This window comes from Phacochoerus africanus, chromosome 9, assembly GCF_016906955.1.
Source record: "Phacochoerus africanus isolate WHEZ1 chromosome 9, ROS_Pafr_v1, whole genome shotgun sequence".
NCBI classification, from domain to species: Eukaryota; Metazoa; Chordata; class Mammalia; order Artiodactyla; family Suidae; genus Phacochoerus; species Phacochoerus africanus.
In genome coordinates, this window is record NC_062552.1 from 82,507,189 (window position 1) to 82,521,696 (window position 14,508).

At 35.1% G+C, this 14,508-nt stretch overlaps 1 protein-coding gene across 1 annotated transcript; it reads left to right on the top strand.

Moving 5' to 3' along the window:
• The first annotated feature begins 9,744 nt into the window (after positions 1–9,744).
• LOC125136738 (olfactory receptor 4F3/4F16/4F29-like) lies at positions 9,745–10,692 on the top strand. The gene has a single exon (XM_047797530.1). The coding sequence runs from the start codon at positions 9,754–9,756 to the stop codon at positions 10,690–10,692; it is 939 nt and encodes a 312-aa protein (XP_047653486.1). The 5' UTR covers positions 9,745–9,753.
• The last annotated feature ends 3,816 nt before the right edge of the window (positions 10,693–14,508 follow it).

Below are 14,508 nucleotides of genomic sequence, written 5' to 3' on the forward strand. Positions count from 1 at the left end.
TTATCCCACCAAGTAGAGTATGCTGTCCAGATTAGGTACTGATGGAAGTTAAGCAGAAATGAAGGATTCTCTTATCAAAATAAGCCTCATAAACAGCTATACAAATAGAGATTTTTTAATTAATGTTTTTCTTATTAATGTATAGGTGATTTACAGTGTTTTAGGTATACAGCAAAGTGATTCAGTTATCAGATTCTTTTCAGATTCTTTTCCCATATTACAAGATATTGAATATAGTGCTATACAGTAAGTCCTTGTTTATTTATTTTTTATATAGCAATGGTATATGTTAATCCCAAATTCTAAATTTCTCCCTTCCCCCCACCTTTCCCATATGGTAATCACACGTTTGCATTCTATGTCTGTGAGTCTATTTCTGTTTTGTAAATATGTTCATCTGTATCACTTTTTTTTGATTCCACATATAGGTAATATCATATGATATTCATCTTGATCTGTCTCACTTACTTCATTTACTATGATCATCTCTAATCTATCCATGTTGCTGCAAATAGCTTTATTTCATTCTTTTTATGGCTGAGTAGTATCTCACCGTATATATATTCCACATCTTTTTATCCATTCATCCACTTATGGACCATGTCTCAGCTATTATTAATAGTGCTGAATGAATATTGGAGTGCATTATATTTTCTCTTTTATGGTTTTTTTTTTGTCTTTTTGCTATTTCTTGGGCCGCTCCCATGGCATATGGAGGTTCCCAGGCTAGGGGTTGAATCGGAGCTGTAGCCACAGGCCTACGCCAGAGCCACAGCAACGCGGGATCCGAGCCGAGTCTGCAACCTACACCACAGCTCAAGGCAACGCCGGATTGTCAACCCACCGAGCAAGGGCAGGGACCGAACCCGCAACCTCATGGTTCCTAGTCGGATTTGTTAACCACTGTGCCACGATGGGAACTCCCTGTATTTTTTAATTAAAGTATAGTTGATTTACAATGTTGTGCCAATTTGTCCTGTATAGCATAGTGATCCATCATGCATACATACCTACATTCTTTTTTTCATATTACCTCCCATCATGTTCTATCCCAAAAGACTGGATATATTTCCCTGTGCTATACAGTAGGACCCTATTGCTTATCCATTCTAACTGTAACGGTTTGCATCTACTAACCCCAAACTCCCAGTCCATCCCACTCTCTTCTGCCTCTCTCTTGGCAACCACAATCTGTTCCCTATGTCTGTGAGCCTGTTTCTGTCTTGTAGATAGATTCATTTTGCCAATTTTATATACCACACATAAGTGATACATATGGTATTTATCTTTCTTTTCTGACTTATTTCACTTAATATAGGAATCCCCAGTTGCATCCATGTTGCTGCTAATGACATTATTGCATTCTTTTTATGGCCGAGTAGTATTCCACTGTATATATGTACAATGTCTTAATCCATTCTTCTAGGTATGAATGTTTAGATTGTTTCCATGTCTCAGCTATTGAGAGTAGTGCTGCAGTGAACATAAGGGTGCATGGCATACACCCAGGAGTAGGATTGCTGGATCATACAGTACCTCTATTTTTAGTTTTTTAAGGACACTCATTCTGTTCTCCATAGTGGCTACAACAAATTACATTCCCACCAACAGTGTAGGAGGGTTCCCCTTTCTCTCCAACATTTATTGTTTATAGATAATTTGATGGTGGCCATTGAAATGATACCTCAATGTAGTTTTGATTTGCATTTCTCTGAAAATCAGCAGTGTTATGCATCTTTTCTCGTGCTTTTTGGCCATTTGTCTGTCTTCTTTGAAGAAATGTCTATTTAGATTTTCTGACCATTTTTTTTTAAATATTGAGCTACATGTGCTGTTTGTATATTTTGAAGTTTAATCCCTTTTCAGTCACTGAGTATGCAAAGATTTTTCTCCTATTCTGTGGTGTATCTTTTCATTTTGTTTATGGTTTCCATTGCTGTGCAAAAGTTTTTGTTTAGTTAGGTCCCATTTGTTTATTTTTGCTTTTATTTTCATCACTCTAGGAGGTCAATCCAAAATAATATTCCTGTGATTTATGGTGAAGAGTGTTTTGCCTGTGTTTTCCTTTAAGAGTTTTATAGTTTTTGGTCTCATATTTAGGTCTTTAATTCATTTTGAGTTTATTTTTGTGTGTGGTGTTAGGGTATATTATAATTTGATTCTTTTACATGTAGAGGAGCAGTTTTCCCAACATCTCTTATTGAAGGGACTGTCTTTTCTCCATTGGATATTCTTGCCTCCTGTGTGGTAGATTAATTGATGATAGATTCATGAGTTTATTTCAGGGCTTTCTATCCTGTTCCATTGATCTCCATTTCTGTTTTTGTAGCAGTACCATACTGTTTTGATGACTGTAGCTTTGTAGTATGATCTGAAGTCAGGGGGCCTGATTCCTCCAGCTCCATTTTTCTTTCTCAGGACAACTTTGGTTATTTGAGGTCCTTATATTTCCACACAAATTTAAAATTTTTTTGTTCAAGTTCTGTGAAAAATGTCACTGGTGATTTGATAGTGATTGTCTTGAATATGTAGATTGCCTTGGGTAGTATAGCATTTTTGACAATAGTGATTCTTCCAATCCAAGAATGTGCTGTATCTTTCCATTGGTTTGTGCATCTTTGATTTCTTTCCTCAGTGTCATAGTTTTCATAGCACAGGTCTTTTTGTATGCTTAGGTAGGTTTATTCCCAAATATTTTAATATTTTTAATGCAATGGTAAATGGAATTGTTTCTTTAAGTTCTTTTTGGGTTATTTCATTGTTAGTGTGTATAAGTGCAAGAGATTTCTTATATTAATTTTTATCCTAGAACTTTACCAAACTCATTGATGAGCTCTAGTAGTTTTCTGGTGACATCTTTAGGAGTTTCTATGTATTGTATCATGTCATCTGCAAACAGTGATAGTTCTACTTCTTCTTTTCCAATATGGATTCCTTTTATATCTTTTTCTTCTCTGATTGCCATGGATAGGACTTCCAAAAAAATATTGAATGACAGTGGCAAGACTGTACATCCTTGTCTTGTTCATGATCTTAGTGGAAATGCTTTCAGCTTTTCACCACTGAGTATGATATTAGTTGTGGTTTGTAATATACGGCCTTTATGTTGAGGTATGTTCCCTCTGTGCCCACTTTCTTGAGAGTTTTTATCATACATATGTGTTGAATATTGTCAAAAGCATGTTTGGCATTTATTGAGATGATTATATGCTTTTCATTCTTCAATTTGTTAATATTGTGTACCACACTGATTGATTTGCAGATATTGAAAAATCCTTGTATCCCTGAGATAAATCTCACTTGATCATAGTGTATGATCCTTCTCAAGTATTATTGGATCCTGTTTGCCAGTATTCTGCTGAGGATTTTTGCATCTCTGTTCATCAGTGATATTAGCCTATGATTTTCCTTTTTGTGATATTTTTGCCTGGTTTTGGTATCAAGGTGATTTTGGCTTCCTGGAATGAGTTCAGAAGCATTCTTTCCTCTGAGATTTTTTGGAATAATTTCAAAAAGATAGGCATTAACTTTTCTCTAAATGTTTGGTAAAAATCACCTGTGAAGCCATCTAGCCATGGACTTTTGTTTCTTGGGAGTTTTTGAATTACTGACTCAATTTCAGTACTTCAGGACTAGTAATTTGTCTGTTCATATTTTCTATCTCTTCCTAGTTCAGTCTTAGGAGATTATCTTTTTTTCTAAGAATTTGTTCATTCCTTCTAAGTTGTCCATTTTATTGGCATATATTTGCTCATAGTACTCTCTTATCCTTTATGTTTCTGTGTTCATTTTTAACCTGACTGTGCCTTTTTTGTTTTGTTTTGTTTCTGGCAGGATTCTGACTGAGAGGAGTATACAAAATTGAAGATAAAATATGCACCATCCTGAAGTACTTTTCAAAAGAATTTATTGTCTATTTGCTCAGACACCTACGTACAAATAGAGATAGATATTTACTGCACAACAACACAATGCACATGCTGCTTTGCTGTGCAGAGTTTCATTCAAAAATGTGTATGATTTTCTTTAACTATATAGAATTTGAACATGTTTTCAATGCCTTCAAAAATTTGACTTTATGGAGTTCCCATTGTGGCTCAGTGGTTAACAAATCCAACAGGAACCATGAGGATGCAGGTTCGATCCCTGGCCTTGCTCAGTGGGTTAAGGATCCGGCGTTGCCATGAGCTGTGGTATAGGTCGCAGATGCGGCTCAGAACCTGCGTTGCTGTGGCTCTGGCATAGGCTGGTGGCTACAGCTCCGATTCAACCCCTAGCCTGGGAACCTCCATATGCCATGGGAGCGGCCCAAGAAATAGCAAAAAGACCAAAAAAAAATTGACTGTATGGCTGTATCATAATGTGCTAAATTTATCATCATTTGGTATATGTTTTAGTTCTTTCGTTCACTTTTAAGATATTCTCACTGAAACGAACTTCTATATAGCTAAGTCTTTGTACACATCCACAATTGCTTTTTTTTTAATCTTTCTGGGGCTGCAAACCACGGCATATGGAGGTTCCCAGGCTAGGAGTCAAATCATAGCTGCAGCCACCTGCCTACACCAGAGCCACGTGACCTACACCACAGCTCACAGCAATGCTGGATCCTTAACCCACTGAGTGAGGCTAGGGAATCAAAACCACATTCTCACAGATACTAGTTGGGTTTATTAACTGCTAAGCCACAACAGGAACTCCCACATCCACAATTACTTAATGTATGAATGTACAGAAATGAAGTCTTCTGTACAGTATTCTAGTATTTTAACAATATGAAAATTAATCACATTGGCTTTTTTGGAGATGTTAAGATGATTATTGTTAATTTTTGTGTTATTATTTACCTATTTTCAGAGGTTATTTCTAATTGGTAATTACCGATGGGGCCGTACTCTACAGCACAGGGAACTGTGTGTGGTTAGGTCACTTTGCTGTACAGCAGAAATTGAAGAAACATTGTAAATAAACTATGCTTGAATAAAAGATGATAATTATCAATATTTATAAATTTTCCAAAAAAATAGCATATTTAAAAAACATTCCACTTTTGTTTCCCTCTTTCTCTCTAGTGTCTTATTATGAGTTTTTAGATCCTTTGGTTGCTCTGGTCAAACCAATTAGTTCCCTAGGGGTAAAGTCCCCTGATCCATAAGCTCTAAACTAAAATGTTTTTGCAGTATCATTTGGTCACTTTTTTCTCGAGCTGTAATTAGCTTCATTTCTTCTTACATCAGGATTTTATATGGCATTTTGTTTTGGAGAACATAGGAAAGTCTCAGGTTACCTGATGATGCTATTCTCTTTATACAGGTAAAATGGGAGGATGTAAATAGATTTAACAATGCAAAGTGTGGCTTTAGTTTCAGACATAATATTTGTTGTTTTAATTGCTTTGAATATGAGTAATATCCTCAAGTGTATGAGTGTTATCCTAACACAACGTAGGTAGCATCCAGGATAAGGAATTGAATAGTACAGAAGAATGATTGTATAAAACTATATAGACACATTGCAAGGTTAACTGCCTTTGACTTTAAGTTAGTATCGCAATGTTCTTAGGGTAATGTGAAAGATATAAGCAAAAGTCAAATGATTTTATAATATTTTGGGTCATCATAGGTGGCAATTAATCATTCTGTTCCTAATGTTGATTGAATAAATGTTTCTTACCCTCTGCCTCTTGATAAACAGGCAAGAAAAATTAATGAAATGTGAAAATATTTTTAAAAGGTAATCATGTTTTCTCTCCATTAGCTTTGCCAGAGAGATGTGTATAAAATGATTATCTTCTCTAAGAAAAGGAAACACATTTATTAGGAACTAAAGATTACATTATGGAAAAGGATTTCATACACATCTAAGTAGAAGAGACATAGAGACCAAAAAATCCAATGTCATGTCACTTTAAAATATGATTGGAAATTATTTAGTATATGAAACTACCAGAGATTGAATTTGTTTTCCTGGTCTCTTACATGGTAAGAAATAGCGTGTTGTGTTGTGTATTAATTTTATCGCTAAGCTGTAAATAGAATGAAGAAAGATTTAGAGAAAGTTAACAGATGAGAGTTGGGGGGGGGGGGAAGGGGGATAGAATAGAATAAGCAGGAAAGGAACCCTGAGTCCGTGAGTGGAACTTGAAAAGGTATTGAGTTTGCTGAATCTTGCAAACAGAAAGTGAAGGAGTGACATTTGTTTCATTTTTGCACATAAAAGATTATTTGAAAGAACACAGAATTATTTTTTTTGATAGATATAAATAGTTAAAGTAGGGGTGGTATTTAATCAGAGGAAGCAGTGTTTTACTTGGATATAAAGAAGGTTTTGTGACCATTTGAAAGATAAAATGCAGGAAGTTTCAGCTGAGGGGGTTGTTAAATGCACAATATTTTTAATTGAGGAAGAAATTTATATAAATGATAATTTAGATTAATACCGGGTCCAAATCTAACTGCTATATGTAGTTCCCTTTCAATTTGATGACTATTATTTGGAACTTCAGTTACCAATATTCCCTCCATCTGTAAAGGATTAAATGTCTCCATGGGTTATTAATCAATTCTCCATGGACCAAGAAAAGAACTAATCACAACAGAAGGCAAAGAGGAAAGCCATTTTTTTGCATGGTGGATATCAAATTAGTTTTTTAAATGTGGATATAATTATTATGTTTGAGAAAATGTACTTCAGAGTATAACCAGTAGATAAGAGACGATGCATTTAGAACACCCTAATTCAGGAGTTTTAGCCTATGAATATTTGATGACTTTTCGGTGAATAAAAGTCATATCACTGTGTCTCCATTTAGAAACCTCTCTATAGCTTTTGACCTGAACTGAGATATAGATCCTAACTCTGTCTCAGGTGACTTTAAAACTGTGATGACCCAAGGACACAGGTTTGATCTCCAGCCTGCCACAGCAGTTAAAAATATTTGGCATTGCCGCAGCTGCAGCGTAGGTCGCAAGTGTGGCTTGGATCTGATCTCTGGCTCAGGAATGCCCTATGCCACAGGGCAGCCAAAAAATAAACAAAAGAACAAAACTGGAATGACCCAAACTTTTGAGTTTCTACATTCCCTGACATTAGGATAGGTACATCTAAGGTCCATGTTTATCTCATTCTTCTTTAAACTCACTTTTCCTAAAACTCTCAGTTCTTGCTTAGTTGATGGAGATTGGAAAGCCAAAAGGCAAATAAATTCACAGCTATATGCACATGGCTGATAAGAGCTTATTAAGAAACTCTCTGAAGCACCTTAACATGTAAAAGATACCAGGAGACATAATACCACAATGTTTTAATACAAAATTCTACAATTACAGAATTTCTGGATTTAGTACAGAAAGTACTGTCAATCATATCTCAAAAATTGTCTTTTACTTAAAGTAAGACTTATGCTTCTTTTCTTTGACATTCTATAAATACGTCTTAATTTTTCATCCTTTTTAGATTTACAATTTATTTCTTTTTCTCTAAGTCATCTCACTTTTATAGTTCCTTGTTTTCTATTATTCTTGGTCGCTTAGGAGGTGAGCAGTTTTCTTTATCAATATTCCTTAATTATATATCTATATATTCCTAATTATATAGGGTTTTTTTTCATCCAAATACATCCTCTTCTATCTTTTGGCAATAATTCCTGAAGTATATGCATAGCTCAATTAATACCTTTTATGATTCTAAGTTTTAGGATACTTGGATAACAACACAAGTGTAGTCCTTAACTTTATGGGAGTTGCAGTCTCACCGGGAAGGAGAACAAACGAAAATATCAATGAGCTGCATTTGTAGTGAGTATTACAAAGAAATGCAGTAGTTTTTAGAAAGCAAATATATTTAGTCTACACAGACTAGTTTTTATTTTGCTCACTGAAAGAATATGAATATTATAATCTCCTATTATTATATGTGGAGATAAAATCATAATATGCTATCAAAATACCTTTTATACGTGGAATTTTTATATTATCTACTGTCCAATAACATTTTATTTTCTTATCTATTCATTTATGATATGTATTTAGCACTATTATAGCCAGGTGAAAATAATGGAAGAGAAGCAACATTATCAGTTACTGAATATTTACACATAATAGATATACAATCAATAAAAGATTATAAAACAAAAATTATTTTATACCTCAAATTTTATATTAATTCTCAGTAATATTATTATTGATAATAATATTTTATAAATATTATAATTATTTATAAGATTATAAAACCTCAATTATGTTATAATTATTTTATACCTCAGATTTTATAATTATTTTATCCTCATTTTATACTTCTCTGAGAAGTTAGTATTACTAATTGTAATTTCATAGATGAACTGAGGTTTAAGAATTTAAGTAACTTGCCCCAAATCCTCTTGTTGGTGACTCAATATAGCTTAAATCTTGTTTTACAGAATCCAAGGTCACATTCTTTCCATTGTGTGATGTTGCTTCTCTAACTAAAACTGAAATTATAAGATAATGCGATATGTTCTTACACAGAAAAGAACAAGATGCTTTTCAGTATACATGACGCCCTTCATAGTTTTCAGCTTCACAGACCATGTGCTAAGGACTTTAGGACAGTGCTCCTCAAATTATCTTTGGTAAAGGACCAGGATTGTTTTCCTCAAATCCTTCTTGGACTGATACTTTAGAAAATATTAAATCATAAGCATGGGTTTGCTGTGATGTGAAATTTCTGGAGAAATTTCTAAATACTTCTTCTCAGTTTCAAAACCTAACATGATGCAAGCTGGTAACAGACAGTTAGTGGACCTGCACCTCTGTATGGACCATTTTTTTTGGCTTCAGGGACTCCTGATATGAATAAGTCACAATCACTGCCTTCGAGAATCTTATAGTCTCCCAGATGAGTTAGAACATTACTCAGTCTACTAAAATATGAGAAATACTAAAAAATATAAGTTGGTAGTATAAAGCAAGACCTCAAATTATTAATAAACCTTGAAGACAAGTGTTTTCAAGAGATAGGGAGTCAGTAGGATGGGTCGTTTGTCAGAATAAGACTTGTAGTCTTGAAAGTTGATGAAATTGTTGAGAATTGATGAAGAGTTTGTGTGACTGGAGACAGGCTATATTAATTTCAGGTTGATTTCTATCACCTCTGTTGACCAATCTTGCCTCTTTTGAAAAACATCATAGCATCTACACTGGGAAGAAGCAGAGTGTTATTAAATGCATAGAAAACCTGGTGGTTATGGTGGTAATATAAATTAAATTCTAGTAGTCATAAAGCAAGACTTCACAGATGTGGTCAACATTTAAATAATATTGAAGAGGAATATGTTCCAGGAGGTAGGAACTGGGAAGGAGGAAAAAAGCCCTCCTCTGGATGAAGATTATAGGATTGGAAGTTTTTTCAATAGTGATTATTAGTTTGATGTGACAAAGGTCAAACCATGCCAGATCTGATTCAAAAATCAAAAAGTTTGAGGTTGACTTTATATTACTCTAGTTGACCATTTTGTTTCTCCTGAGTTACAGGAAGCAGAGGTTCATAAAGACAGAGACAAGACAGTGATAAGAACAACTCTGTATAAGAGCCACTCATTTCTATGTGTAAACACTTTTAGAGTCCATAAACATATTAGGTCACTTTTAATACTAATAGCCTACTGGAAATAGGCTTTCATAACTTTCATCTCTCTCCTTCAAATTCATTGAAATAATTATCATAATTCATATTTTTCCTATTGTCTCCCTTCAGGTAGCAATAGTAAGAAAGCCTATGGATGGAGCAAATCAGTCTGTGGTGTCAGAGTTTGTGTTCCTGGGACTCACCAACTCCTGGGAAATACAACTTCTCCTCTTTGTGTTCATCTCCACATTTTATGTGGCAAGCATGGTGGGAAACTCCCTCATTATGCTCACTGTGACTTCCGACCCTCACTTACACTCGCCCATGTACTTTCTGTTAGCCAACCTCTCCTTCCTTGACCTAGGAGTTTCTTCTGTCGCTTCTCCCAAGATGATTTATGACCTTTTTAGGAAACGTAAACTAATCTCCTTCAGTGGCTGCATCACTCAAATCTTCTTCATCCATGTCATTGGGGGTGTGGAGATGATGCTGCTCATTGCCATGGCCTTTGACAGATATGTTGCCATATGTAAACCTCTCCATTATCTCACCATCATGAGCCCAAGAATGTGTATCTCCTTTTTAGTGGCTGCCTGGATGACTGGCCTTATCCACTCCATGGTTCAACTGGCTTTTGTGGTAAACTTACCCTTCTGTGGGCCTAATGTGTTGGACAGCTTTTACTGTGACCTTCCCCGGCTCATCAAACTTGCCTGCACAGACACTTACCAACTAGAGTCCTTGGTCATGGCCAATAGTGGATTCATCTCTGTTGGCTCCTTCATCATTCTGATCATTTCCTATATTGTCATCGTTCTCACTGTGCAGAAACACTCTTCAGCAGGTTCATCCAAAGCTCTGTCCACACTGTCAGCTCACATCACTGTGGTAGTCTTGGCCTTTGGTCCTTTGATACTTCTCTATACATGGCAATCTCCCTCCATACCCCTGGATAAGTTTCTGGCCATCTTTGATTCAGTTCTCACTCCTTTCTTAAATCCTGTCATTTATACATTCAGAAATCAAGAAATGAAGGTGGCAATGAGAAGAGTATGCAGACAGCTAGTGAGTTACAGAAAGATCCCTTAAGTGACACCTGTACTGTGAAGAACACTTGTTGATTACTGATGTTCATTAATAACTTTCAAACTTGGAAAGGAGATCTTGTTTGTCCTCCCTTGATTTAATTATTCACACTGATATAGAGTCTATTTTTCCTTTCACTTAGAGAGATATCCACTTCTGAAAAAAAAAGGAGTTATATCAAAGTATTTATAATCAAAAATTATAGTATTCTGGAGCCTCAATTCCTAAGGAATAATATTTTTATGAAGTAATTATTAGAAATACATAACAGGGAATACTTCTCTAAGGCTTCAGAACAGAGAGAACCTGTCTCTCTCATTTACAGGAGCCTGTCTCATAGATAGCAACTCCTATCAGAACCTGATGGGAGGTTTCCTAAGTGAGTCTTCCTGTTGTTATGCTGTACTCTGCTCACATTTTACCTCTCCTTTGTGTCTCTGACAGGGCTGTGCAAGGAGGGCAGAATCTTTGAGAGTACACACACAGAATCTTTGAAAACATGTACACATGTTTCACACATACCCAGGTAGAAGCCATGGAAGCTGTTCTTAGAATAAAAAGAACTGGGAAACACCAGGATTTTTCTCTGAGATTAACATGATGCAACTCAAACCCATTACATTTCCATTCTTCTTTTATTCCTGTGTCTTCCTATGCATTTTTCCTAAGCAAGTTGTCTTTGGGCTAGGAAAATCTTTCCCCCCTTTTGCTTTCCTTTCTCAGGCAGTCTTCCTTCTCTATCTCCCTGTCCCACGATTCCTCTTTCTTTTCCCACTTCCCTGCATTTGGGGCTCTGTCCCCTTTAGACTTCCCTCACTGTTGCCCCTTTTAAATTTTTCTATTATAGTTTATAATATTATAAAGTGCCTACTCAACAGTTTTACATCTTAAAGAACATATTCTTCCTCAAGAGTTCAGCTTTCTAGTGTGAGTGAAGAGAGAATATCTAAATGGCAAGGGTAAGATAACTTAGAGAAGTGGCTTTCATACCTTTGATAGTGATCCACAGTAAAAAATGTAATATACATTGTAGTACATACAATGCCCCATCCCCATAAAGGACTGGATCACAGTTTAACATAGCAATATTTATTCTTATGAATTTTTCTTTCCTTTTTTCTACTAAGTACTGTTTATAACCCACTTTGTGAGTTGCTTACAGAATCTCTGATTACTCAGAAAATTACTGAAAAGACAATTAAACATGCACTGCTTCTTAAGAGCAAAATAAATATATCAAGATCAAATTGTTATGTCATTCTAACAGAGAAAACCAAAATCTAGTCGTGTTTTAATGTAATATTTGTTATTATAACAATTTTAAATTTATTTAAATAAGCCTATGAAAACTTGACTGTCCAAATATTGTCAAATTTTAATACATATCTTTTAATTTTAATACATATCTTTGCTTCAATTCAGACTGATTCTTTGAAATGTATATGTGTTTGTGTGTGTGTATACAGATTTGTCAAAGCAAATAGGATTTACTTCCTGAAAACCACCTATAGCTTTCTATATCCATTCAGTTTTGTCTTTTAGAATACTCTTAATTTCTAGAATAACATTTTTCTTAAGATAAATGTACTCTTTTTCCCCTTGATATTTTTTATCATGTTACTTCTAGTATAGTCTCAGTCACCCATTTAATTATGACTTAACCAAAAGAACTAATTTCTATTCCACTCAGAGTTCTTGAAGGGGAGTACTTAAGAATTGTCTGTCATATACTATCATTTTAATAAATCAGCAAAACTCATGAGCATACTAATATAATTCCCAACAGACACACACTTTCTATTCATACTTTCTTACAGACAGTAAATAGTATTCTTAAAGCAGAAGAAATGAACACGTGCATTAACTGGTCAAAAGACATGGACACTCTATAAAAATATAAATACAGAGAGAAACACACACACATGCATTCACACACACACCATGACCAATCTTTCAATATTCAACCGCATTTAAAAATTAGTCAAAGAATGAGTTCTCGTCAGTGGAAACAAATCCAACCAGGAACCATGAAGTTGTGGGTTTGATCCATGGCCTCACTCAGTGGGTTCAGGATGAGGGATTGCAGTGAGCTGTAGTGTAGGTCACAGAATGCAGCTCAAAGTCTGTGTTGCTATGGCTGTGGTGTAGGCCAGCAGCTGTAGCTCAGATTTGACCCCTAGCCTGGGAACCTCCATATTCTGCTGGTGCACCCCTAAAAAGCAAAAAAAAAAAAAATTAGTCAAAGAATATCCACTAAATACTATGCATAATACTAAACTAAGCTCTTACAATTGTTGAAAATATTAAATATTATGTTTAAGTGGACACACTACAGACCTGTCAGATGTATAACTCAAATGACTGAACACATAATTTTAAATTTCATCTAAGTGCTTGTCTTATACTTTATATTGGTATGGTCAAGAAGATCTATTACTGTTTTATTAAAAATATTGATTCAGTCTGAATTGTCTAAGAATTTATTTTCACTATGTGAATTTGGATTCTCATATAAAAACACTTCTGAGCTAGTAATTTTTATAGGAATGGTTCCTATAAAAGCTTAGCAAATCTAGAAGAGTAGACGTTCAATTTAAAAATTGGGGGAATTTGAACTCTATTAGATTCATATCAGCACTGTTGATCTCTATAAACCAATTCTTAGAGAAATTTATTTTTAAAGGTTTTGTGTAAAAGTTATTAATATCTCCTTGAGTTAGGAACTCCTACATCTCAATAGCAAAAAGAAAAAAAAAAACTACTCAATTAAAAATGGACAAAGTGTTTGAATAGATATTTCTCTAAAGAAGACACATAAATAGTAAATAGGCATTTGAAAAAATGACCCATCATTAATTATCAGAGAAATGCAAATAAAAAACAAATTGAGATGTGACCTCACACCTCTTGGGAAGGCTATTAACAACAAACAAAATATAACAAGTATTGATGAACATGTGAAGAAATTGGAGCCATTATACACTGTTGGTGAGAATGTAAAATGGTGCAGCCAGCAAGGAAAACAGTATGGTTCATTTTCCTGGAAGAAGTATAATCTATATCCAGGAATACCCCTCCAGCCCATATAGCATATGATAGGTCTGTCAGCTTTGAGTAGATCCTCGATCTGGAAAAATTTCTTCTGCAGTAGTTCTAGACTCTGTGCAAAGGGCCTTGCTGCTTAGGCCTTATTACTCAGACTACAATGTAATTAGAAAAATTGGTGATTGAGAAGAGATAAGATGTGAAACTTCTAGCAAGCATCAATGGGCTAATCACAATGCAGACTGGTATGGCTCTAGCATTTTTCCCTAAAAATTACGGAAAAGTTTATATACAGACAAGGCATCCCACAAACACCATATAATACCGAGGCTCTACACAAAAAAGGAACGTGTGAAAGTTGCTTATGACCATTGGATCTACTGTCCCTATCATACTGTACCATCCAGAATCTGCTGGTAAAAGAGAAATGGAATGGCTTACTACATCTGCAGCTGAACCATTAGCTTGGAGGTGATATTCTGAGAATGCAAAGCCTTCGATAGGACACTGTATACAGTTAGCCCTTGGGACCAAGGGGTTTATGGGCACTTATCCTCCATACAGTTGAAAATCCACACATAATTTGGATTATGTGGCCCTATCCAACTGGGGATTGAGTACATATTTATTGAAAAAAATATTTGTCTATAAGTGGAATGACATCATTCAAACCTGTGTTGTTCAATGGTCAACCATACATACACAATGTATAATTTTTGCTTGGTTCATTGTCCCTGTTGAGTAGTATACATGGGTCCAGGAGTCAGGGGATAG